Below are 23,390 nucleotides of genomic sequence, written 5' to 3' on the forward strand. Positions count from 1 at the left end.
GACTTCCAGGAAGCACTGAGAGAGACCAAACCCTTCTCCATTGAAGGACGGGAGCTTCCCTTTATGTGTGGTGGGGGCAGAGATCTCCGAATGCATGGAGGCGGGGGGGGGGGGGGGGGGGGGGGAGAGAATGCCTCCAATGCTACCATCTTTAAAGATGACGCCCTAATCTCTGAGTAGCTGGGCTTGCAGGCTCTATCAGGCCCAGCCCTGCCAGAGTGACAGCGCAAATAACATCCACCAATGTCAGAAGATCTGGACAGAAAACCTGGCTGTGTTTCGGGAGAAAATATGTTGGTTTAAAAAAAAAATTCCGTCCATTAACTTTACTTCGGAACAATGCCATGAGTGCCTTTGCTTCACCAAGAACAGTGGGCTGGATTCTCCGTAGCCAGACGCCAAAATCGTGATCGGCAATCGGGCAGAGAATGGATTACAATGCTGAAATCGGGGCCGGCACGGGTTTGATGCCGGTCCGCCATACTCTGCTCTCTCCAAACCGGCGTCATCATGATGCATGCCGTTTCAACGCCTTTGACGCGTCATCGGCTGGCCCACCCGTGATGCTCTGCTCCCGATGGGCTTAATTCCCAGCGGTCGAGAACCTGGCATGCCGGCTGTGGACAGTGTCCTGCGCCACCACATGTGTCCGGGATCCGTGCAGCTGGCGGGATGGGTTGGCTTCTGCTAGTGCTGGGGGGACTGGTGGGGAGTGGCCAGGGGATGGGCTGTGGGGTCGCTGTTCGCAGCTGGCGGGTTAGGGTTCGAGCACGGCCGGTGCCAGTTTTTGCAAATGTAGGTAGTACATCATCCTAGTCTGCAGCCAGTATCCTGGCAACATCTCTGACTCATCGCTGCACCAGTTCTTCACACTGGCTTAGTCCAACCAAGCCAACAGGTTACAGGCTGGTGACTGGGTAACAAGGACTATCCCTGCCAGGCAAGGTTCATGACTCTTGTCAGGAACCTGGACATAGCTCCAGAGTAGGCTGACAATGGGAATCATGCTGCCATCAGAAACATGATCAAGCAAATGGCTGACATGCTTACGCATTGCTTCTTCATCATGAACCATTCCAGAAGAACTTCGCAATACATCTCTGAGCGGGTATCTTGATTTATCATCCGCTTCATAACTGTCCTATCATGAGGGACTAGGCTTTAATGTCACTTGGCGAGCAGGAGGTACAGGAGGAGGAGAAGAAGCACCGATTACTGTTGCCTTGACTTGCCAGAGCTCTGGGACCATCTCATTGAGCTTCACCTAAGCCAACCATCCCATTCGTCACTCAATAACAGGCCCACAATCCTTAGCACTCTCCTTACAACTTCCCTCTGCCTTCCTTCAGTGCAGACTTATGGGCCCTGCCTTTACTTCACTGCAAAGAAACACCAATATCAAGTCCAGAATATAAAACTTATTTATCAAATTAATGTTATAGTTTTAATAATCATCTTTGTGCAAACATTTAGCACCAATCTCTCGTTTCTTCCTTTCCTCGTCCTCCTATGAAGAGCTTTCAGTGCCTGTGGCTTGGGGTGCAAAAGGCTTCTGAGCTTTCATTGAGGACATAGATGGTCATGAAGGTCAACTTTAAGCAGCTCTGGGTCTTGATGGCTTGCTTGCAGACTGCACTATCTGTTATGGGCTGGGGTAGTCTCTCCGGGCTTTCAATATGCAGAGTAGGTTTGGCAGGCCAGGCACGCTGTCTTTCTGAGGGATGTTAGAAAGTGTATCTCTTTTGGAGGCAGGGGCACTCTTCTGGAACTCCGACTTCATGCTTTACTCCACAGTATAAGAGTGCTTCCGACTTTTTGGGCACTGACAAAAGGGCTTCCACATTTCAAGCTGAGTCGGAAGCAGTCAGAACATCTATAGCCAGTGTGAGAGCTGTATGGAAAGGCTCCATGCTAGGGGAGCCTCAATGGTTTTTAATGAAATTAAACATTAAGTGGATATTAGACAGAATTGTCTCCATACTCCGTGTGAAATCTTGAAACAAGTTAGAGGTGGACTCACCCATGCTCTGTAACATTGTGTGCAAGTTCACTGGAAGGCTGCACAGTGTATTGTGCAATTCCTGATATTGCCCCATCAGCATTATTCAATAGCCTAGGCCCTTGAAATCAGTAGTTGAGTTCTCTGCAGCAGAACCAGTATTCAGATCACTTCTTTGGAGCTGGCACCTGTGGTCCATCGTAACCCCCTGCACAGATCCTGTGAACTTGTATCTGTTGATTCACAGCATGAAGGCGCTTCGACTACCTTATCCTCTAAAGTACGGATGGTGCCAATATCTGAACTGGCGCTTGCAAGGATGACATTGAATGACAGTGCACCTTTTACAATTGGCTGTTGTACTTTTTGGGCACTGACAAAAGGGCTTCCACATTTCCAGCATCTGAAATAAAAGACAAGGGCAAAGGAAAGCAAAGATAGACAAGTGGCTGGTGAAAGCATCTACAATTCACCAAGCAGAGCATGTGGTGGTGAGGGAGATATCAAATCATGAGAAAGAGAATTAGGCATGAAGAAATCTCTCCTCCAGCATTACCAGCCAGCTGTAATTATTACCCTACCCTTTATTTCTACAAGGGAAGGGAGAGTCTGCAGATGAACTCTTCCCCATCCGTGACAGCCTGCTGTCTGGAATTGTCTGTGACCTTCTGCTGGAACAAAGAAGGCAATACATTTGTGAGAGTCTGCAGTATGTACCATTTACAAGATGCAATTATTGCCTGATTGCTCCCAAATCCTGTCAATCATACTTGAGGAGTCACAGGAGCTTATACTAAATAAGTAAATAAATAATCGCTTATTGTCACAAGTAGGCTTCAATGAAGTTACTGTGAAAAGCCCCTAGTCGCCACATTCCGGTGACTGTTCGGGAAGGCTGGTATGGGAATTGAACCCGCGCTGCTGGCCTTGTTCTTCACTACTGAACAGATTTGGGGGTGTGATAAAATGAATGGCCTGATGTGTCGCACCAGGCAGCTTACATACAAACATCTAATTAGCAGCAGGTGTGGGACATTTAACCCTTCGAGCCTGCGCCATCATTCAATTGGATCATATTTATTGACTACAGCTCCGCCTTCAACACCATAATCACAGCCAAGCTCATATCAAAGCGCCAAAACCTAGGACTTGGCTCCCCACTCTGCAACTGGAGCCTCGATTTTCTGACCAACAGACCACAATCAGTAAGAATGAACAACATCTCCTCCACAATAGTCCTCAATACCGGGTACTGCGTACTGCAAGACTGCGTACTTAGCCCCTACTCTACTCCCTGTACACACACGACTGCATGGCAAAATTTGGTTCCAACTCCATCTACAAGTTTGCTGACGATTCAACCATAGTGGGCCGGATCCCAAATAACAATGAGTCAGAATACAGCAGGGAGATAGAGAACCTAGTAGAGTGGTGCAGCGACAACAATCTCTCCCTCAATGCCAGCAAAACTAAAGAGCTGGTCATTGACTTCAGGAAGCAAAGTACTGTACACAGCCCTGTCAGCATCAATGAGGCCGAGGTGGAGATGGTTAGCAGTTTCAAATTCCTAGGGGTGCACATCTCCAAAAATCTGTCCTGGTCCACCCACGTTGACGCTACCACCAAGAAAGCACAACAGCACCTATACTTCCTCAGGACACTAAGGAAATTCAGCATGTCCACATTAACCCTTCCCAACTTTTACAGATGCACCAGAGAAAGCATCCTATCTGGCTGCATCACAGCCTGGTATGGCAGCTGCTCGGCCCAGGACCGCAAGAAAATTCAGAGAGCGTATACCTGCCTCCCATCCATTGACTCCATCTACACCCTCCTGCTGCCTGGGGAAAGCGGGCAGCATAATCAAAGACCCCTCCCACCCAGCTTACTCATTCTTCCAACTTCTTCCATCGGGCAGGAGATACAGAAGTCTGAGAACATGCACGAACAGACTCAAAAACAGCTTCTTCCCCGCTGTTACCAGACTCCTAAATGACCCTCTTATGGACTGATCTCATTAACACTGCACCCTGTATGCTTCATCCGATGCCAGTGCTTATGTAGTTACATTGTATACCTTGTGTTGCCCTATTATGTATTTTCTTTTATTCCCTTTTCTTCCCATGTACTTAATGATCTGTTGAGCTGCTCGCAGATAAATACTTTTCACTGTACCTCGCTACACGTGACAATAAACATATCCAATCCAATCCAATCCATAGCTGATCTGATTATGACCTCAACTCCACATTCTGTCCACCCTTGTTAACTTTTGATATCCTTGTCAGTCAATAATCTATCTACCTCTGTTTAAAAGCCTCCACCTCTCTCTGGGAAAGAGAGTTCCAAAGATTCACAAGTTTCTGAGGGGAAAAAGGATTCTTATCTCCCTCTTAAATGGGAGACCCTTTTTAAACTGTGTCCACTAGTTCTAGTTTGGAGGTCACCAGGCCTATCATGGCATTCTGGCAGAGAGATCATTCAAAGAGATTGGGCTGCCTCCCTCTTGTAGAGTGGTGGGTACTCTTTAACAGGGTTTTTAGTGCAGGACGCACTGAGAACCGAGTTTCATGTGGACAGGAACTTTGCATGCTGACTTTGCTGTTAAACTGCTACCTTGAGTTCCCAGCAGGGGAGGGGAATTAATGTTATGGATACCTCGTCGATCCAAACATTGGTTTTTAAAGTGTAATTGTTCCAATTAGGTTGTTTTCCATTCTTCTACAGAAAAGAGCAGAAAGACGTTGGCCTGAAATTCACAATCATGACAACAGCAAAACTGTCAGTGTCTGTGGTCATCACTATAAAACTGCCAGCAACTTCTGGCATCCACATGTGTGTCGGTAAATGTTGAGATTCAGAGGTTTCTGTCAGGGATATCCTCCAGCTCCACAGGGTGTACTGTTGTAGTCTTTGCAGATGTAATCAATGCATAATCACTGCTTTTCTTTGGCATATATTAATTACCAAGACTTGGTTGAACAGGATACAATTTCAAAATGAAATGAAATGAATGAAAATCGCTTATTGTCACAAATAGGCTTCAAATGACGTTACTGTGAAAAGCCCGTAGTCGCCACATTCCGGCGCCTGTTCGCAGATGACACATAAATTAGAAGTATTGTGAACTGTGAGGCTTTAAGAGGACACAAATGGGCTGGTGGAATAGGTGAACGTATGGTAGATGAAGTTTAATGCAGAGAAATGAGAAGTGGTGCATTTTGGTAGGCAGAATGAGGAGAGGCAATAGAAAGTAAAGGGCACAATTTTAAAGGGGAAACAGAGAAACTTGTGCATAAATAACTGAAGGTGGCATGCAATGTTGAGAAAATAGTTGAAAGGTAATCTGGGATCTTATTTATAAATAGAAGCAGAGAGTACAAAGAAAAGAAGTGAATCAGATTTATAAAACTCTGGTTTGTCTTCAACTGGAATATTGTATCCAGTTCTGGGATCACACCTTTACAATGATGCAGAGAAGATTCATGAGAATGGTTTCTGGCATCAGGGACTTCTGTTCTGAGGATAGGTTGAAGAAGCTGGGTTGTTCTTCTTCAAGAAGATAAGGTTCAGAGAATATTTGAAAAAATTGTCTAAAATCATGAGGGGTTTTGACTGAGTAGACAGAGTGAAACTGTAACTATTGCTGGAACAGTCAAAAACCAGACGACACCAATTTAAGGTGGTTGGTAAAAGAACCAATGGCAACATGAGGAAAAATATTTTTTTGCAGCGAGTGGTTATGGTAAGGAATGTATTGCTTGACAATGTGGTTGATTGAGGCACATACAACTGAAGATTTTACAAAAGGATTCTATTATCAACTGAAGAGAAAACAAGTTGTTGCAAGGAAAGGGCTGGGACTGGGATTAAATGAGTGGCTCTTGTAGACAGCCATCATGGACACGATGGACCAAATGACATTCCTTTCTGTAACCATTCTTTCATTCTAAGTGCCTGAATTCATAAAATGCATTCATTCTTGACATATGAAGCTCTGTAATAGATATTAAAGATGAAAAGTCACCTCAACGGTTGTGGTTCTAATTCCTATTCTCTTCCTGCACTGAATGGTGCACTTGTGGCTGTTTCCGTAGATAGTTATTCCTGGAACAGGTCGCTTGTTTGTTGTTAGAAGTTTATAGCTTGAGGGATGCTACTCTTGTTTATTTTGCCATTCAAAATTTGTAAAGTTATCTTTTTTCGTCTTGCCTTATGTTTCCAATTTCAGAAAGACACAGCATTTACTCTGCATAACCCTAGCTTTCAGTTGCTCACTTATGTCTACCTTTTACATCAACTTTACAGAAGACTGTTAACTGTATAAATGCACTGTAATGTTTCAAATCTTTGTTGGAAACTCATTCATCTGCTAATACTGTCAAGACTTGGCCCTCTCAAGCGAGTTCTCTATCACTCAGGGATAATTAAGAGCTTTTGAATCTTGTGTCATGATGTGTATTGCATACATGTTTCAACATGAATGGGACATATTTTCCTAGTAACATCCTGGGCGTAGCAGTCCCCAGTGCATTAGGGACAGGCAACTGGAGGAGAGGCACATAAGAGCCAAGAATACTCCAGAGACCTTTAAAAAGATCATGTGGGATCTGGATGTGGAGGTCCCTCTGCCCCCTTTTGCGACATTTCCAAATTTTGCCAGAAGAGTAAAGGGGCAAGTTAAAATAGACCCCATTTTGTCTGTTACAAGGGCCTCAACCCACAGTGTGGGACCCAAAAGGAAAAACAGTAACACGGGGAAATAAGGGATGGCAGTGGTTTTGTCAGTGGACTAGTAATCCAGAGACCCAGGGTAATGCTCTGGGGACCTGGCTTCAAATCCTACCATGGTAGATGATGAAATTTTAATTCAATAAAATCTGGAATTAAAACATCCAGTGCCGATTGTCGTATAAACTCATCCAGCACACGAATGTCCTTTAGGGAAGGAAATCTATCATCCTTATCTGGTCTACCCTATATGTGACTCCAGATCCACAACAATGTGCTTGATTCCGAAATGTCTTCTGAACATGTGCAATTAGTGATGGGCAATAAATGCTAGACTAGCCAATGATGCCCATATCCCATGAATGAATAGAAAAAAGAATACTGCCCTTGTATACTTCAAAATAGAACGCCAGTAAAATAGGGAAATAAAAATTATGGTCCAAACTGGTAAAGCTTAGTGGGAAACTAGAGGATTGGGAAATCTTTAAATTCAACAGAAAGCCACAAAAAAAGCTATAAAAAAAGGTAAGATACATTATGAGAGTACATTAGCTCAGAATATAAAAATAGATAGCAAACATTTCAACAAATATATAAAATGAAAAAGAGTGGCTAAGGTAAACATTAATCCTTTCGAGGATGAGAAGGGGGATTTAACAATGGGAAATGAAGAAATGGCCGAGGCATTGAACAGGTATTTTGTGTCGGTCTTCACAGCAGAAGACACAAATAACATGCCAATAATTGATGGCAGGTGAGGATCTAAAAATGATCATTGTCACTCAGGAGGTAGTGTTGGGCAAGCTAATGGGGCTAAAGGTAGATAAGTCTCCTGGCCCTGATGGAGTGTATCCCAGGGTACTAAAAGAGATGGCAGGGGAAATAGCAGTTGCGCTCGTGATAATTTACCAAAATTCGCTGGACTCTGGGGCAGTTCTGGCAGATTGGAAAACAGCAAATGTGATGCCACTGTTTCAAAAAGGAAGTAGACAAAAGACGAGAATGGTTAGCTTTACTTCTGTAGTGGGAAAATATTTGAATCTATCATCAAGGGAGATATAGCGAGACATCTGGATAGAGATTGTCCCATTGGGCAAATGCAGCATGGGTTCACGAAAGGCAGGTCATGTTTAACTAATTTATTGTAATTTTTTGAGGACATTACAAGTGCAGTGGACAATGGGGAACCTGTGGATGTGGCGTATCTAGATTTCCAGTGGTCATTCAACAAGGTGCTGCACAAAAAGCTGTTGCATAAGATCAGGGTGCACGGTGTTACGGATAATGCATTAGCATGGATAGAAGATTGGTTAACTAACAGAAAGCAAAGAGTGGGGATAAATGGGTGTGTCGCAGTGATCAGTCTTGGGACCACAATTGTTTAAATTTTGCCTAGATGATTTGGAGTTGGGGACCAAGTGTAATGTGTCAACGTTCGCAGATGACATTAAGATGAGTGGTAGAGTAAAGTGTGTAGAGGACTGAAGGGGCAGGCGGTTCTCAGATGAGACCCCTTAAAACCTGATAGCTAGGACAGCACTAGAATAGCTCTACATAAGTTAGTTGCTTGAGGATTGGAACTAATCATAGAAAATATACCAAGTAATCATTATTCACCATTACACATGTATTCTTAGAACATAGCAATAACAAGCATTTAAACTCCTGCTAATAGTAATGACCGCAATGTATGATGGAATTTAAGCTAGCTAACTTGAAAAATAACAGATGGCCTGGGAACAGGATGGGGCTAAATCATGAGCTGATCACGCAGTCATCATGCTGCCTAAAGTAAAATTAATTGGTCAAGGTAAAATTGACAGCTACAAGGGTTGGGTCAAGTCCAACTGGGGTGGGCTACTGATTTTTGGAAATTGTGTTACTGTTGAACCTAAAGCAATGTAAAGCAGAGTGGTTTGTGTGCTTATCCAAATCACTCTCCCTCGTACGTTGTCCAAGCTTGGAAAATAAAGCTATCTTACCAGAGTTGCTGTCTCTACAGGTCTATGTGTTTAGCTGAGCTGTAACTAAGAGGGAGGAGCCAGCTCAATATTCAGTCCCAGAAAACGTTACTACAAGGACACTGAAAGACTGCAGAGAGGATGTAGATATTTTAAGCGACTGGGCAAAAGTCTGAAAGATGGAGTACAATGTGAGGTCATCCATTTTAGAAGGAATAACAGCAAAATGGACTATTATTTAAATGGTAAAAAATTGCAGCATGCTGCTGTACAGAGGGACATGGGCGTTCTTGTGCATGAATTGCGAAATGTTGATTTTCAGGTGCAGCAGATAATTAAGAAGGAAATGGAATTTTGTTCTTCTTTGCTAGAGGGATCGAGTTTAAAAATATGGATGTTATGTTGCAGCTGTATAGGGTGCTGCTGAGGCCATATCTGGAGTACTGTGTACAGTTTTGTTCTCCTTACTTGAGAAAGGATGGACTGGCACTGGAGGGTGCAGAGGAGATTCACTAGGTTGATTCGGACTGGAGAGGATTGGCTTATGAGGGAAAACTGAGCAGACTGGGACAAATCTACTCATTGGAATTTAGAAGAATGAGGAAGGATCTGATAGAAGCATATAGAATTATGAAAGGAATAGTTACGATAGATAAGGAAAAGATAGCTAGATTTTTGAACAGTAAAGGAATTAAGTGTTATGGTGAGCGGGCGAGTAAGTGGAGCTGAGTCCACAAAAACTTCAGCCATGATCTTACTGAATGGCGGAGCAGGCTTGAGGGGCCAGGTGGCCTACCCCTGCTCCTAGTTCTTATGTTCTTATAACTGTTTTTTCCTTCTTGGAAGTCATGAACTTATGAAGTAGATGTACATGCTCTTGAAGGATGGGTAATCCCTATAAAACTGTCATGATCGGAAGTTTTTTGAATCCTCCACTCTTTAAATAAAAGGTTTCAATGGTTAGTGAGTGTTAAAAAAAGCCTCTTTTGGACTGCTTTGATTGACAAATCACCCTGGTGCAGGTTACAAAACTTATTAGCATCCGGTGTGCATTTTCAATAGTGTTGTTTGTTGACATTTCCCCAAGGGTTATTATGTTGTTACAAATGCTTGAATTAGTTTCAAAATGTCCAATTGCTTCAGCAGGGGGCTCTGAGTTCACAGTTTGACAGTTTAAAGAGGCTATTAAAAGATTAGCTGTCTTTGATATGGGGAATAGAGGTTTATTTACTTTTATAAAGTATTAACCACTTTAGAATACTTTAAGATTTTGAATTAATTTTCTGAGAGTTCTATTTTTCTCCAAGGGATATGTGCATATGTAGGGGAGTTTGCATTGAGTTGGCATGAAGGGTATGAGGGGCCATGGGTTGGTTGGGGTGTGAGGGTGAACCTAGAGGACCTAACAGCTTCTGAAAAAGATGGGATGAAGTCCAAGAGAACTGAGGCATGTCTTCGAACCAGACATCCTCAGCACTCGTTCATCTTGGTGAGCCCAATTCCATCCCACAACACTTTCACCCCACCCTACCCGCACCCACCTGAGCAAAAACTTGAACCACCCACCTTAGTAGTGACTTTAGTAGTGACAATCTAGCCCATAATGCCAGATTTCTGGCCCCTTCATGATTTCTGTCCATTTCTGGCAAACAGGGGCCTGATAAAGGAAATTCCCGTTTGAAACGTGTGTAACTGGTATAATAGCATTGTTCTAACGTCTCAGACATATTTTTGATTGATTAATAACAAGCCAATGCTGCTTTACAGCAACAGCCATTTTGTAGCTGGCCACCTAACATGGCTGAGTGCTGACCAAGGCAGCCAAATGGATGTGACCTGCTATAGAAAAGACTCTTATCAGTCTGGAGAGCAGTTGTGGCCTGTTTCTTTTTAATTTGTTGTTTTCCCAACGCTTAATTGTTCAAAAGTCTTGTGAAAATCTTTTTTTGTTTGTTCACAGCACAGTTACTAACACCAGTGGGAATTCTACTATTAAAAGCGTTGGGAAGAAAACAAATCATCAAAATTAACTTGGACCAGGTGGACAAGTGATGCCTGTTCACTATCATTAGTTCAACAGCATTTGCAGATAAAGATGGCCAGAACTCAGTATAATTAGTGCATGTGGAGACTCCAATTCTCAAACTAAGTTGTGACTGCAAACTCAAATGACGGATGTGTGTGCAGGCCTGATTAACTGTTATGCTGGAATGTTCTTCAGTAGTACCCAAATCAAATCATGTTATGTTTTACTGCACAAAAGAAGAGATGCCAGCATGAACACCAGCCAGCAAAACCTGATATGCCGCATCAGGCAGAACATTGTCAAAATTACCTGACAACAACTGTGGGTAAGTGGCTTCATAGAGTCAAGAAAACGCTAACTAGAAAGTTGTAACATCTGTCAAAAGGACAACTTTCGCTACCAGGTATCAGAATCAGCCAGCTGCAGCCTCAAGCCTGAAGAAAGCTTACTGTCCCTTCAGATTCGGGTGCCACATCTTAATCCTCTGTTTGCCTGACTTGGTGGAACCTCATGAGTTCCAATGACTTTTGAGCTGTTCTCAAGTTCACAATTTTAAATGCCAGCTTACTGTCACCCCACCCATTTGGACAACCCCATTCATTTTCCCTGGTTGCTTTGCATTTTAAAAAATTGCAATTTTTCACCCCTGTAAATAATTTCCAGTGCCCTGAACTAATGGAGGGCTGACAAATAATGGTGAAAATGCACTTATTCAAGAGGTTTGTATGCTGTTGGAACATTAGCATTCAGGTGGGATTGACATTTTTTTACGCATCATTTTCATAAATAGAGGAAAATCGGCCACAATCTTCTGCCCTGTTCTCAGAGACCTTGCACTTTGTGCTTTGAGGTTTCACTTTCTATCGATTTACTCTTTACTACAGTACAAACAGTTGCACAGTTATTGTAGCTTTTACCAGAAGGAAATGATTACCAGAACATTATAAATCAATGCATTTGACATTTTTAAATTAATTTTGCTATTTCAGATCCTGGTTGCTAATTTATAACATTAATTTCTAGCTGCCAATCCTTTGACTGATGAGGAAGGAGAAAATGTTAAGATAATACACAGTATTCAAATTCCTTTCAAACATAGGCAGCACGGTAGCATTGTGGGTAGCACAATCGCTTCACAGCTCCAGGGTCCCAGCTTCAATTCCGGCTTGGGTCACCGTCTGTGCGGAGTCTGCACATCCTCCCCGTGTGTGCGTGGGTTTCCTCCGGGTGCTCCTGTTTCCTCCCACAGTCCAAAGATATGCAGGTTAGGTGGATTGGCCATGATAAATTGCCCTTAGTGTCCAAAATTGCCCTCAGTGTTGGGTGGGGTTACGGGGATAGGGGGAGGTGTCAACCTTGGGTAGGGTGCTCTTTCCAAGAGCCGGTGCAGACTCGATGGGCCAAATGGCCTTCTTCTGCACTGTAAATTCTCTGTAAATAGGGGAAAGGTTAGTATGGTTGAATTGTTTTTCATGTGGAAGGGAAAAGGAAATTAAAAGGGTATAAAAACCCCAAAGGTTAACTTGTAAAGTTTTCTGTTACCCAAACAGGCAGCCTGATATTGTAATAGTGCCTTGCAAAATACTTTTGCATCATAGAAATCACACTGCCTAACTTGCACATGTCATTGTGTGTCATATTTGTCACAGCTATATACAAAACCTCCCTTTGCAGGGTGATAATTTCACCCATTTCACCACAAGATATTTTAACTTAATTTTGATTTTTGCTAGTAGACTGATTTGATTGTGAAACAGGTTTTCCACCATAAAGTTCTCTCAGGTGAGACATGTAATTACTGGCACTTTACTGGTATGGTACTGTTCAATATTACTTCAATTAATTCCAGGTGAATCTTCATTTTGAATTTTGTTCATTGATTTATAAAACAAATTACATTTTCATTAATGTTCAATGATATAAAATGCATTAACTATTTGCCAGCTAAAATCACCAGTAGTAATTGCTGCTCTTTGATTTTATGCAGCATGGTATAAAATGCTTAAGTCGCTGTAAGACCAGGTTCGATTCCTGACTTGAGTCACTGTCTGTGCGGAGTCTGCACATTCTCCCCGTGTGTGCGTGGGTTTCCTCCGGGTGCTCCGGTTTCCTCCCACAGTCCAAAGATGTGCAGGTTAGGTGGATTGGCCATGCTAAATTGCCCTTAGTGTCCAAAATTGCCCTTAGTGTGGGTGGGGTTACTGGGTTATGGGGATAGAGTGGAGGTGTGGACCTTGGGTAGGGTGCTCTTTCAAAGAGCCGGTGCAGACTCGATGGGCCGAATGGCCTCCTTTTGCACTGTAAATTCTATGATTCTGTAAGAATCCCATGAAAAATGGCAGCTAATATTATTTGTGTTAGTTATTATCCCGTAGTTTTGGGAAACAGTACACCTATAAATGCTCATCGTCTATGTTTAGCATGAACAATTAGAATTCTGTGGCTGACTAAGTAAGCTCCAGCAGTATCCCTATGGACACTTGAGGGTCATCTGGTCTGGAATGAGTCTGTACAGGCAACCTGCCATTAACCCTTAGGCGCCCATGTCACACCGGTGTAAAATAGGCGCTGCGTCATGCAATTATTAGCCTGTGTCACCTTAAGCTCATATGTTCCGACAGCGTCATTGTTTTTTTTAATTTCTAACACTTTGTGCACATACAATGGGGAAAACCCGCACACTTCCGAGAGCTATTTTCATATTGGTACACGTATAAAGTATTTAACTATAATTTGCAACGGTGGCACATTATTACACTATATGAATGTAATTGCTCTGTTGCTGGCTTTTAGAAATTCAATGTAATGTTCTCCTGTTGCGAGAGGGGGCTCCCTGCATGGCAAGCTGTTTCCAGATTTGCTCTTATACTGGGTCTCCCCCCCTGAAAAGAACAAACTTTGTAATCCGTGCCAACACTTCATAGAGGAGAAGGAAAATTTTACGGATGTGAACTCATGCTTGCCTATATAACTATGTGGGAATCTGTCCTCCAATACATAAGCGGTCGACATGTAGGAAAAAAATGTTAGTGCTCCCGGAAATGTCAGTTTCACCACATATAAAGTAACCTTTACTCACTGGTGCAGCCAGACAGACCAATTAAGGATTGAAACCAAGATGGTAATTGTAGCAACATTTACGTGCAAAGTGTAGTCAGTGTTCTTGAAAATGAAAAAAGGTATTTCATGTAAAAGAAACTGAACAGGTGGAAGCAGTGTCAGTCTACTGCTAGCATAGCTTATAGGGTTAATGGCTCTTGTCGTTTGACTGGGGCGTGAAGCTTTAGAGCATCGCGCTTATAATGTTGTCGCCTTGCGGTGATGGGGATGGCAGGGTGCTCCCACCCACGTTCACACCCTTGAACCTTTGAAACAGTTATCTGAAGAACACATTTGGCAAAGAAACCACAGCGTCCACAAAACCCTTCAGTACAGCAACGGCTACTATTCCATTCTCCATTCCACCCCGCGTCCAAAATAAAGAGGAAAGAATTTCGGTGGTGCGATTGGGGGCATTTTACAGGAAAGCTTTGGAGACAGACCGACCTGTCAGTGGAGACAATTGTTGAGGGGGTGGGTGGTGGTGGGGGCACTTAATTGTTGCTTGGTTTCTGGGAAGCGGACCGAAAGGCAAGAACTGCAGTGTTGTGTTCCGATAACATTGGGGTGAGGTATAAGAAAGTCAATGTTTACATTTAATGATCAAGACTGATGATGATGGGAATTTGCATTTAAAGGGAAACCATTAACACCCCCAAATGTGTGTGTGTGTGTGTGTGTATAGAGGGAGAGGCGTGAAATGTAAGGAGATGTCACCACGTTTTTAAAAAAAAGGACTTTCGTTTATTGCATTGTGTGCTCATTGACACTGTTTGAAATATTAGTCCAGTTGCCACCCTCCCCGACCCCCAAGGGCGCGGGTGATTTTTTTTTTCCAAAAAAAAATAGGCGTTTGCGGAGATTGTTGATTGGGTTTTATTTTTGGAGGCGAGTGGGATCTGATAGCCTTGTTAGGTATGTTATAACATTCCGGCTGGGGAAGAGGGAGGGGAGGGAGGACAGAGTCGCTGACTGCTCCCCACACACTGGCTGCTGTGGCCGGGGGAGAGGGAGGCTAGCCGCTCAAGCAGCCGGGTTACCTGCTTTGCAGTGTGTCTCCCCCTTCGCCCACCCCATACCTCCCCTCCTCACTCCCACCCATCACTCTCCTCCTCCTCTATTAAGGTTCGCATCCCCCCCCCCTCTCCCCCCCCCTACCTTGTTTGTTTTTCTCTCTCTCTCTGTCCCCCCCCCCCCCCTCAAATCCCGGGGGCGGTACCTCCCCCCCCCCCCCCCCCCCACCACCCATCCACCCCCTCCTCCTCCAGCCACCCCCAACCCCCCGATTCATGCATGAGCGGAGGAAGGTTTGACTTCGACGATGGCGGGGCGTACTGCGGAGGCTGGGAGGGCGGCAAGGCTCACGGCCACGGCATCTGCACCGGCCCCAAGGGCCAGGGCGAGTACTCGGGCTCCTGGAACTACGGCTTCGAGGTGGTGGGCGCCTACACCTGGCCCAGCGGCAACGCCTACCAGGGCTACTGGTCGCAGGGCAAGCGGCACGGCCTGGGCTCGGAGACCAAGGGGCGCTGGGTGTACCGGGGCGAGTGGACTCACGGCTTCAAGGGCAGGTACGGGGTCCGGCAGAGCGCGGCCAGCGGGGCCAGGTACGAGGGCACCTGGAACAACGGCCTCCAGGACGGCTACGGCACCGAGAAATACGCCGATGAAGGTAAGACGAACCCTCCCGGCTCCCATCATTTATTATCGTTAATAATAACAACAACAATCCGCACTGATAATCACTTCCAAACCAATCTTCTCCTGGCTCGTCAAACATCACATTATATATGAACTGGGGTTTCCCAATGATCAACATTTGTAATATCCCGTCCCCCAAAAGAAGAATGAAGCATATTTTGAAATGTGTTTATTTTTAAAAAAATCCAAAATCCGTTTGTTCAAACCGTGTGTTTTGCGGTTGTTTTTTTCAAATCGTTTGGCGGCCGCCTGTCACCGTTATTCCTGATTTGCCCGGTTGTCATGGTAACTGCATCAACACGCACCGCGAGCGCTGAACTGAATGTCAACTTTAAAAACAAAAAGAGCCGTGTGTGTGTGTGTGCGCCCCCCCCCCCCCCCCCCCCTCAGCTCATCTTTTATAACTGAACATGTCGGATAGGTCCGTGTGAGAGAGGAAAGGGTTTGTCATTCTGCTCAACTCCTCAACTGGAACCGCGAAGTGGGCCAATCGATTGTGAAAAGGTGTGGTGGTGGGTTGTTTCCCACCACCCCCCTCCCAAAATAAAAAGGTTTCTGAAGCTTTTTTTTTGTCGAGGAACCAGCCGTTTGAAAGGTGGGGGGGGGGGGGGGGGAGAATTCCTGTCGTTGCTGCACGTTGTCCTCTCGTCACTCCGAAAAGGTTTTTTTCTGCTAATGATGCACCTTTGGGGTGTGGGTGTTTGTGTGTGTGCAGGGGGTGGGGGGTGGGGTGGGATGTTGTGCTAAATCAAAGACCGTTTGGGGGGGAGGGTCAAGATAGTTTCAGTAAATCAAACCCGGCGTCGGTGGGTGGGCACTTCAGAACCGAGTCTGCCCAAACTCGGCAATCCAATGCCTCACCCAGACAGGCCCACAGCACTCCATCCAGGTCACATCTGATAACTGACCATCCAGATTGCTCCACAAGAGGAACCTAGGGCAGTTGGGGGGGGGGGGGGGGGTTAGGTACTGGACTCGGAGCTGAAATTCTTTAGATTGCCCTGCGAGCCCATGCATTAATGTTGGGGTAGTGCTAGCATGACAGTCGGGGGCGGGGTGAGCTGTGATAAACTACATTTGCCTCTGGCGAACTGGAACAGCATCCCTGCACCCAACAAGACTTTGCAATTTCTACCTAAGATTCGTAGACATGAGCAAGTGGGAGGTGTCCTGACAAAGGGAGGACCTGTGTGCAATATCTTGGGAATTGGAGAGCCTATCAGTTGGGCGTTGATTTCTCAATAATTTAGACATCTTGGTGATGAGGAATATCAGACTAGGGAAAGTGTCCATTTTAAAGAGATTTTTTGTTTTCCTGTTCCCCCCCCCCCCCCCCCCCCCACAACATAAAAATAGGCCATTCTGCTAATCAATTTGCTAGTTTTAACTTCCATGACAGCAAATATTTCTGATCACATTTACCCATCTTATTCTGATCTCCCTTCAGCCACCTGTTCTTCATCCAACAATTCAGCCTAATCTTGGACCTTCACCTAATTTCTGCCTCAACCACTCATCCCAGCCATGAATTGCACAACTTTGAAGCTCTTAAGTACAGATGTTTCTCACGTGCTCCATTCTACATCTCTTGTATTTAATCTTGTATGCATGGCCCCTCATTCTTTTTTTAAAATTTAGAGTACCCAATTATTTTTTTTTCCAATTAAGGGGCAATTTAGCATGGCCTATCCACCTAACCTGCACATCTTTTGGGTTGTGGGGGTGAAACCCACGCAGACATGGGGAGAATGTGTAAACTCCACACTGACAATGACCCAGGGCCGGGATTCGAACCCGGTCCTCAGCGCCGCAGTCCCAGTGCTATCCACAGCGCCAGATGCCGCCCTATGGCCCCTCATTTTTGACAACTACTGAAAACTACTGTCCTATTTACTCTATCTCAAACTTTCATTATCTGAAATAATTTTATGACATGACCCCATATCTGTGTTCCAATGAAAAATACACAATTTTTCAGGTTATATTTTATCTTCCTCATAACCAGACATCATCCTAACAAATCTGCATTATATACTCCGTCCCTAAAGCCTTAATATATTTTCTTTAGTGTGGAGCACAAGGGTGCACACAGAACTCAAATTCTTATTATGGCTTTACACAGGTTTATCATTACCTCTTGGTTTTAATATTCTCTACCTCATGATAAAACTTAGAAGTTCATTCACTTTTTTTAAACAACCTTATCAACTTGAGACAAAGCTTATATTCTGTGAAACTGCACTCCAGAGTCCCCCTGCTTGTCCAAAGCACCAAACCCACTTGCTTTGAAAGTATAATTACTGCTATGTATTTTACCAAAATAAATCACATTACACTTCCTGATATTTAATTCCACCTCTTCTCTTTTAGCCTATTCCTCCCCTTGTATAAATATTCATTTGCTGTTTCCTTTGTTTCTGAAAGATGTAACTAAACCTCCTATTTTGGTATCATCTGCAAATTTCAGTTCTCTCTTGGCTTGTATCCAAAACATTGGTATACAGAGTGAACAGAATTGGCCAAAAACTGAATCTTGTGAGATTGGACTACTCACTTCTAAATATTCTGGAAACAAGCCACAGCTACTAGTCTAATTTCTCCCTTCCTATAGTTTTTAATCCAGTTTGCTATCCTCCCATCAATTCCACCCCCCCCCCCCCACCCTCCCCGCACCAACCTGTTTCAGTAATTTACACAATCACTCCTTAATATAAGTAGCTTGTAATTATCAAGCTTGATTTTCCTTTATAAAAATGGGCACTAAATCAGCCAACTTAATCTTGAATCCCAAATCCTGAAATTGTTTCTTCCCCACATCTGAGATGCAGGTATTGAATTACAGTTTCCTATTCGAAAAAAGTACACCTTTTCTCAAAACTTATCGAAATGTTTATTTAACAATATGATCATAGAAGAGGAGAAACAATTCAGTAGCTCCTATGAATCACATTCAGCTGAATCTTACATTTTTCTTGGCCCAATCAATAATTATTAATCTAACAGGAATTCTACTCCAGCGACAGTGGGCTGGCTACCTGTCCGCCAAGTCTGCACTCAGCTATTTATACTGTAACAATAGATGTTTCCTCTTGCATCTCAGCCTCCATTTAACCTGATCTCCAGGGCTTCACTTTTGTAAGCTGTAATGTATTTAAACTTAGTTTTTGAATTGCAAATGCAATTTTTCAGGTAATCTGAATTTTATTCGACGACAGAATGTTCATACATAACTGGATATTGATAACCACCTTTAATTGGGCTATTGTTACAGTTGATTACTCTATTTAGAACATGATTTGTTTGGTCAGATTATCCGTAATGTTTTAAAAGTTGAGTAGGCAGCCTTTAGGTTAATGTACAGCCAGTGATTAATGAATAACCAGTATTATTGAACAACTGTCATCAGTTCTCAGAATGATTCAAATCTGCAAAGTGATGTGCTGTGGTCTCAAATTGAAATAACATTGTAGCTATTGCAATTTGATTTTCTTTGACCAAATTATTAAGAGTAAACATGATCAAAACTAACACTTCAGATAAAAATGTGTCAGATGAGTTCTTGGCCACAATTCGCTTTAACATTTTATAGCTAGCATCAGGGAAATAACAAATACAGATATTTATAAAATCCATTATACAGTTGTTAATCTCAATCAGAATTAAAATATCTAGTGGTTAAGTTTGCCTTGAGGGGTCGAGGCAGATGGGTTCACCAGATGTGGAATTTGTTTATTGATTTCTTTAAGGAGGTTTGAGGGGTTAGCAAGGGTAGGTTGTGAGGGGTTTAACAAGGAGAAGGTGGGATGTGAGGAGGGGTTGCATCAGGGGAGCAGGGGGGGAGTGGGTATTGGTTGTTGATTAAATTGTTTGGTTGTTCTTCTGATTCTATTTGTATATGTGAAAATGCCTTGAATAAAAATATTTTAAAAAAATAATTAAAATATCTCGCACAGATCTTGGTTGTTAAACCAATTGATAGAAAGATTTATATTTCTTCCTTTAAAATTATCACAGAGCTATAGAATCATTACACATAAATGCACATTAAATTTGATTCTGTAAATCAATTTTAAAGTATGTTCTAATTAAAAATGTCTCCAATTATATATTGTTAGTTATGAAAACATAAACATTAGGCCTTTCACATGCCAAATTATTGTGGAAGTTAATGCAATGTCTCTAAATTAATAAAATATTACAATTTAGACCGACCTTTAACATTTTGTGTACTATGTGCACTAAACAGTGATGCTGCCAGAGGTATTGGCTAGTTTCCATAGTTACAAAGCAACCCATACTGCATCAACTCTGGGCTGAAATATTAAACTGCAGGATGTACAATGGGTATTGTAAGGATCCTCTGCTTAATCCCGGTCTATACTTGTTTTCCCTTTTAATTTCTGTTATTTTACTGTTTCATTTTTTTAATACATGAACAATTAATGGGACCTACACTTTAAGCTGAACAGTGCCTTTAATTTTAAAAGGAATCTCTGACAGGATGTGCTGTTTGGTCTAACATCAGTGATTACAGCTCTTGATGGACTTGGCTGGTGACGAGTGAGCTGTTCTAAAATTGTCGTGCCTTAGCTGATGCTCAATGCTGATTGGTGCAAAGGTCACTTGTTTAAAAACTATTTAAAAAATCTTGTGTGGCAGCTCTGTTCTTAGCCCTGGTGGGGTTGCAAACAAGTAAGAATTAAACAAGCTGGAGGCGGATCTTCTGAGTGAAGGCCCAGGTTAATACAAGTTGAAGTGACTCCCCAGAGAGAATCCTACAGCCTGGGAGTTCTCACTGGATGTTCCTGCCAGAAGATCCTCGTTAGCAATCCAACCAAGTGGTTTCAATCACTCTGTATCCTGAGAGGACAGCCTGCTTCTGCATCCACTTCAACATCTGCAGCAAGGATACTCATCTTCCATTTTATATTAATCCTCTTATTATTTCTACTCCTCGGCTTCCCTGTGTGGGTCTCTTGTGTGTGTTTGGGTAGAGGGTGAGACGGTAAAAGGGGGGAGTAGTAGATTAGCTGGCCATTATTCTATTATAACTGTTGCATGTTTTAACTCTATTTTACTGTCATAAATATACAGTTGTGTTTCATTTACAAATCTGGTGCCTGTAAGTCATTGGAGCAGTCAAGTGCTAAGATCTCAGAAATTTTACAGGAATTGTTGGTTAATTCACTTGTGTTGGCACACTGGGGTCGATAGGGCTGGATTTATGTGCTATCCCAGGGCGTCCTAATGTAAATTGGGGGCTAGTCCGGGAACATTAGACAGTGAATTTGGGTTACAAAACCAGGTTTGTAGTGATAGTGCAGGATGGCTCTGCAAGCTGTTTTCTTCAGATGGAAGACCTAACTCTGGTTTACTTAACGGGGCTTCACACAGACAAACCTGTCGAGTTGACAGGCAAATTACAAATGGATGTACCAATTAAAGCTAGGAAGGCAGAGGTAATAGAATCGATTGCTAAACATTTAAATTTAATGGAGGTGCTGGGAGTACAGGGCAATCGACGAGACTGTGGCATCAGAGACGTCTTCTGGTGGGGTATTTGAGCTGGAGAGAGTCTGGTTGCAGTTAGAGCATGCAATGGAATTAAAATGAATAGAAATAGTAATGCAACAAAAACAGATAAATATAAATGCGACGAAAACAGAGGGAGGTGGAAATACAGCAGAAACAAACAGAAATGGAGATGGAAATGAGGAGAGAAGAAAGAATGAGAAGGACAGGAACCAAAAAGGAGAGAGACTTTCAGATTAGTGTGCTGGAAATAGGTGGGAAGCTGTCAGAACATAGAGGGGAGGTTAGTCCTATAACAGAACCCAGTGGTGATATGTTTAAATTTATACAAGCTCTCCAAAATTCAAAGAGAAGGAGGTAGAAACATTTTTAATGGCTTTTGAGAAAATAGCAACCCGAATAGAGTGGCCAAAAGCAAAGTGGACATTATCCCTGCAGAGTAAATTGATGGGACGGGAACAGGAATTTTATGCTGCCTTGTCTAAGGAGTCTAAGGATTATGAGATGGTAAAAAAGGCTATTCTAGATGCATATCAATTGGCTCCCAAAGCACTTGGCAAAATACTTGAAATTTGAGGAGACAACTGGGACACACTTATGCAGAATTTGAAAGAGTTAAGCAGAATAATTTTAATAGATGGGTTAGAGTATTGGAAGTTGAAACTACTGCTTAAGATGCTCAGAGAGGTAATTCTCTTCGAAGAGTTTAAGAATTCCCTACCTTCTTAACCAGTTGCAATAAGGACCCATGTTGAAGACCAGAAGGTGTAAACTACTAGGCAAGCAGCAATTGTGGCTGACGATTATGAATTAGTCCATAAATTTAAACCTTTGTTCCTTCATTCCAATAATTTTGAAAAGTATAAGTAGTGGGAGAGTGAGAGGAAGGCAGGTAGTCAAGGTAGATAATGGATAGCTTAGAAAGCTCCAAGATCTCCTCCTCAGACCAGGAAGAAAGGTACTTTGGTTGGAGGTAAGACTTGGAAGCCTAGGTGTTACTATTGTAACAAGGTGGGACACGCTGGGTCAGTATGTTGGAAGTTGCAAGTAAAGCCCAAGGAACTTGTGGGGTTCTGAAAAGAGAACAAAAATGGAGAATACTATGACACAAACTGTAGCATTAACTGGATTTCGGACACCTGAGGTAAACATTGCTGTGGGAGCAGATGTGAGGAATGAGATTGATGAGAGATATGCCGGATTTGTGACTAAGGGGGAAGGTCGCCCCATTTTCCTCAGCTGATGTAGCCAAACCCATAACTATTTTAAGGGGCATAGATGCTACTCAGACTCTTGTATTGGAGAAGGATTTGGTTTTCCCTCCAAAGAGCTCAGTGAACGCTGAGATATTCGTGAATGGGATAGGTGGATGTTGCACCCCTGTTTCATTATATAAAGTGCAATTGGCAGTGTGATTTGGTGTCAGGTCCAGAAGTTGTTGGGGTGGTTAAGGAATCCCCAGTGAAAGGAGTGAACTTAATGTTGGGAATGGTTTAGCGGAGTGAAGGTTGTAGCTTCACCCATGATTGCAGATAGTTCATCAGAAGCACTGCAGCTAGCACATGAAATCCACCAGTAGGGCATGTGGGAGTTAGGAAAGCTCATTGGGCAGTGAATGACCCAAGGAAGGAGCTGTTGACAGTTGTTGATCATATCTCAAATGACGTGGTAGCGAACTCGATCCTGAGCATTTTCAGACTGAAGGTGATCATAAGGATGAAGAGTCAGACAAGGGTCTTGACTTTGATTTCGGTTCTCATTATGAGGTTATGGTAATGGTAAAAGTTGTTACAAGAGTGTTAGCATGGAGGAAGAGTCAGGTGAGAGTCTTGATTTTGATTTTTGGTGTGATTACGAAGTGATGATAAACAGTTGTTACCGAATAGACCCGTCACTAATTGATCATGAACAATTGGCAGGCAATTCATTCAGAGTTAGTAAAGGAGATAGAAAACCAGAAAAAGAAAATGAAATGGACTTTACTAAATGTAACTTGTTACAGTACAGCCCCTTGCAGCAAACCCATTGCCAATCCCTTCAGGTGAAATAATTTCTCAGAACAGGCTTGCTTTGAAGGAAAGGATACCTGATAACACGGTAACAGTTATTCAGGAGGAGGATTGCGGAGACTGTGAAGTGATACCAAGTGAGTTACCCATATCTTTTTGAAGATCGACAGTGCCTCTTCAAGGTAACAGAAGTGGTTAGCAAAGGAAGTGAAGTAATTGGCAATCAAAGGGGAAGGTAGATGGAAAACCCTGTAGTAGTTCTGCAACTCCAGATGTTAGCAAAAACCAAAAGTTTATAGAGCCAATAATGTACCATCCTCTGACTCTGAAAA

At 43.0% G+C, this 23,390-nt stretch overlaps 1 protein-coding gene across 7 annotated transcripts in view; it reads left to right on the forward strand.

Annotated features, from left to right (window-relative positions):
- The window catches only part of jph2 (junctophilin 2), a 184,639-nt gene that overhangs the window by 12,815 nt on the left and 148,434 nt on the right, over window positions 1-23,390 (forward strand). For 4 of the 7 annotated variants that reach the window (XM_038803221.1, XM_038803222.1, XM_038803220.1 and 1 more), the window contains one exon: window positions 10,652-11,042. In XM_038803221.1, the coding sequence (XP_038659149.1) occupies window positions 10,931-11,042 (112 nt within the window). In that variant the 5' untranslated portion in view covers window positions 10,652-10,930. Of the gene's footprint in view, window positions 1-10,651; window positions 11,043-12,408; window positions 12,500-15,073; window positions 15,489-15,944; window positions 16,069-23,390 lie in introns of those variants that run through there. The other 3 variants (XM_038803223.1, XM_038803217.1, XM_038803224.1) reach the window with 3 other exon arrangements.

The sequence above is a fragment of the Scyliorhinus canicula genome, chromosome 7, assembly GCF_902713615.1.
Source record: "Scyliorhinus canicula chromosome 7, sScyCan1.1, whole genome shotgun sequence".
Classification (NCBI taxonomy): Eukaryota; Metazoa; Chordata; class Chondrichthyes; order Carcharhiniformes; family Scyliorhinidae; genus Scyliorhinus; species Scyliorhinus canicula.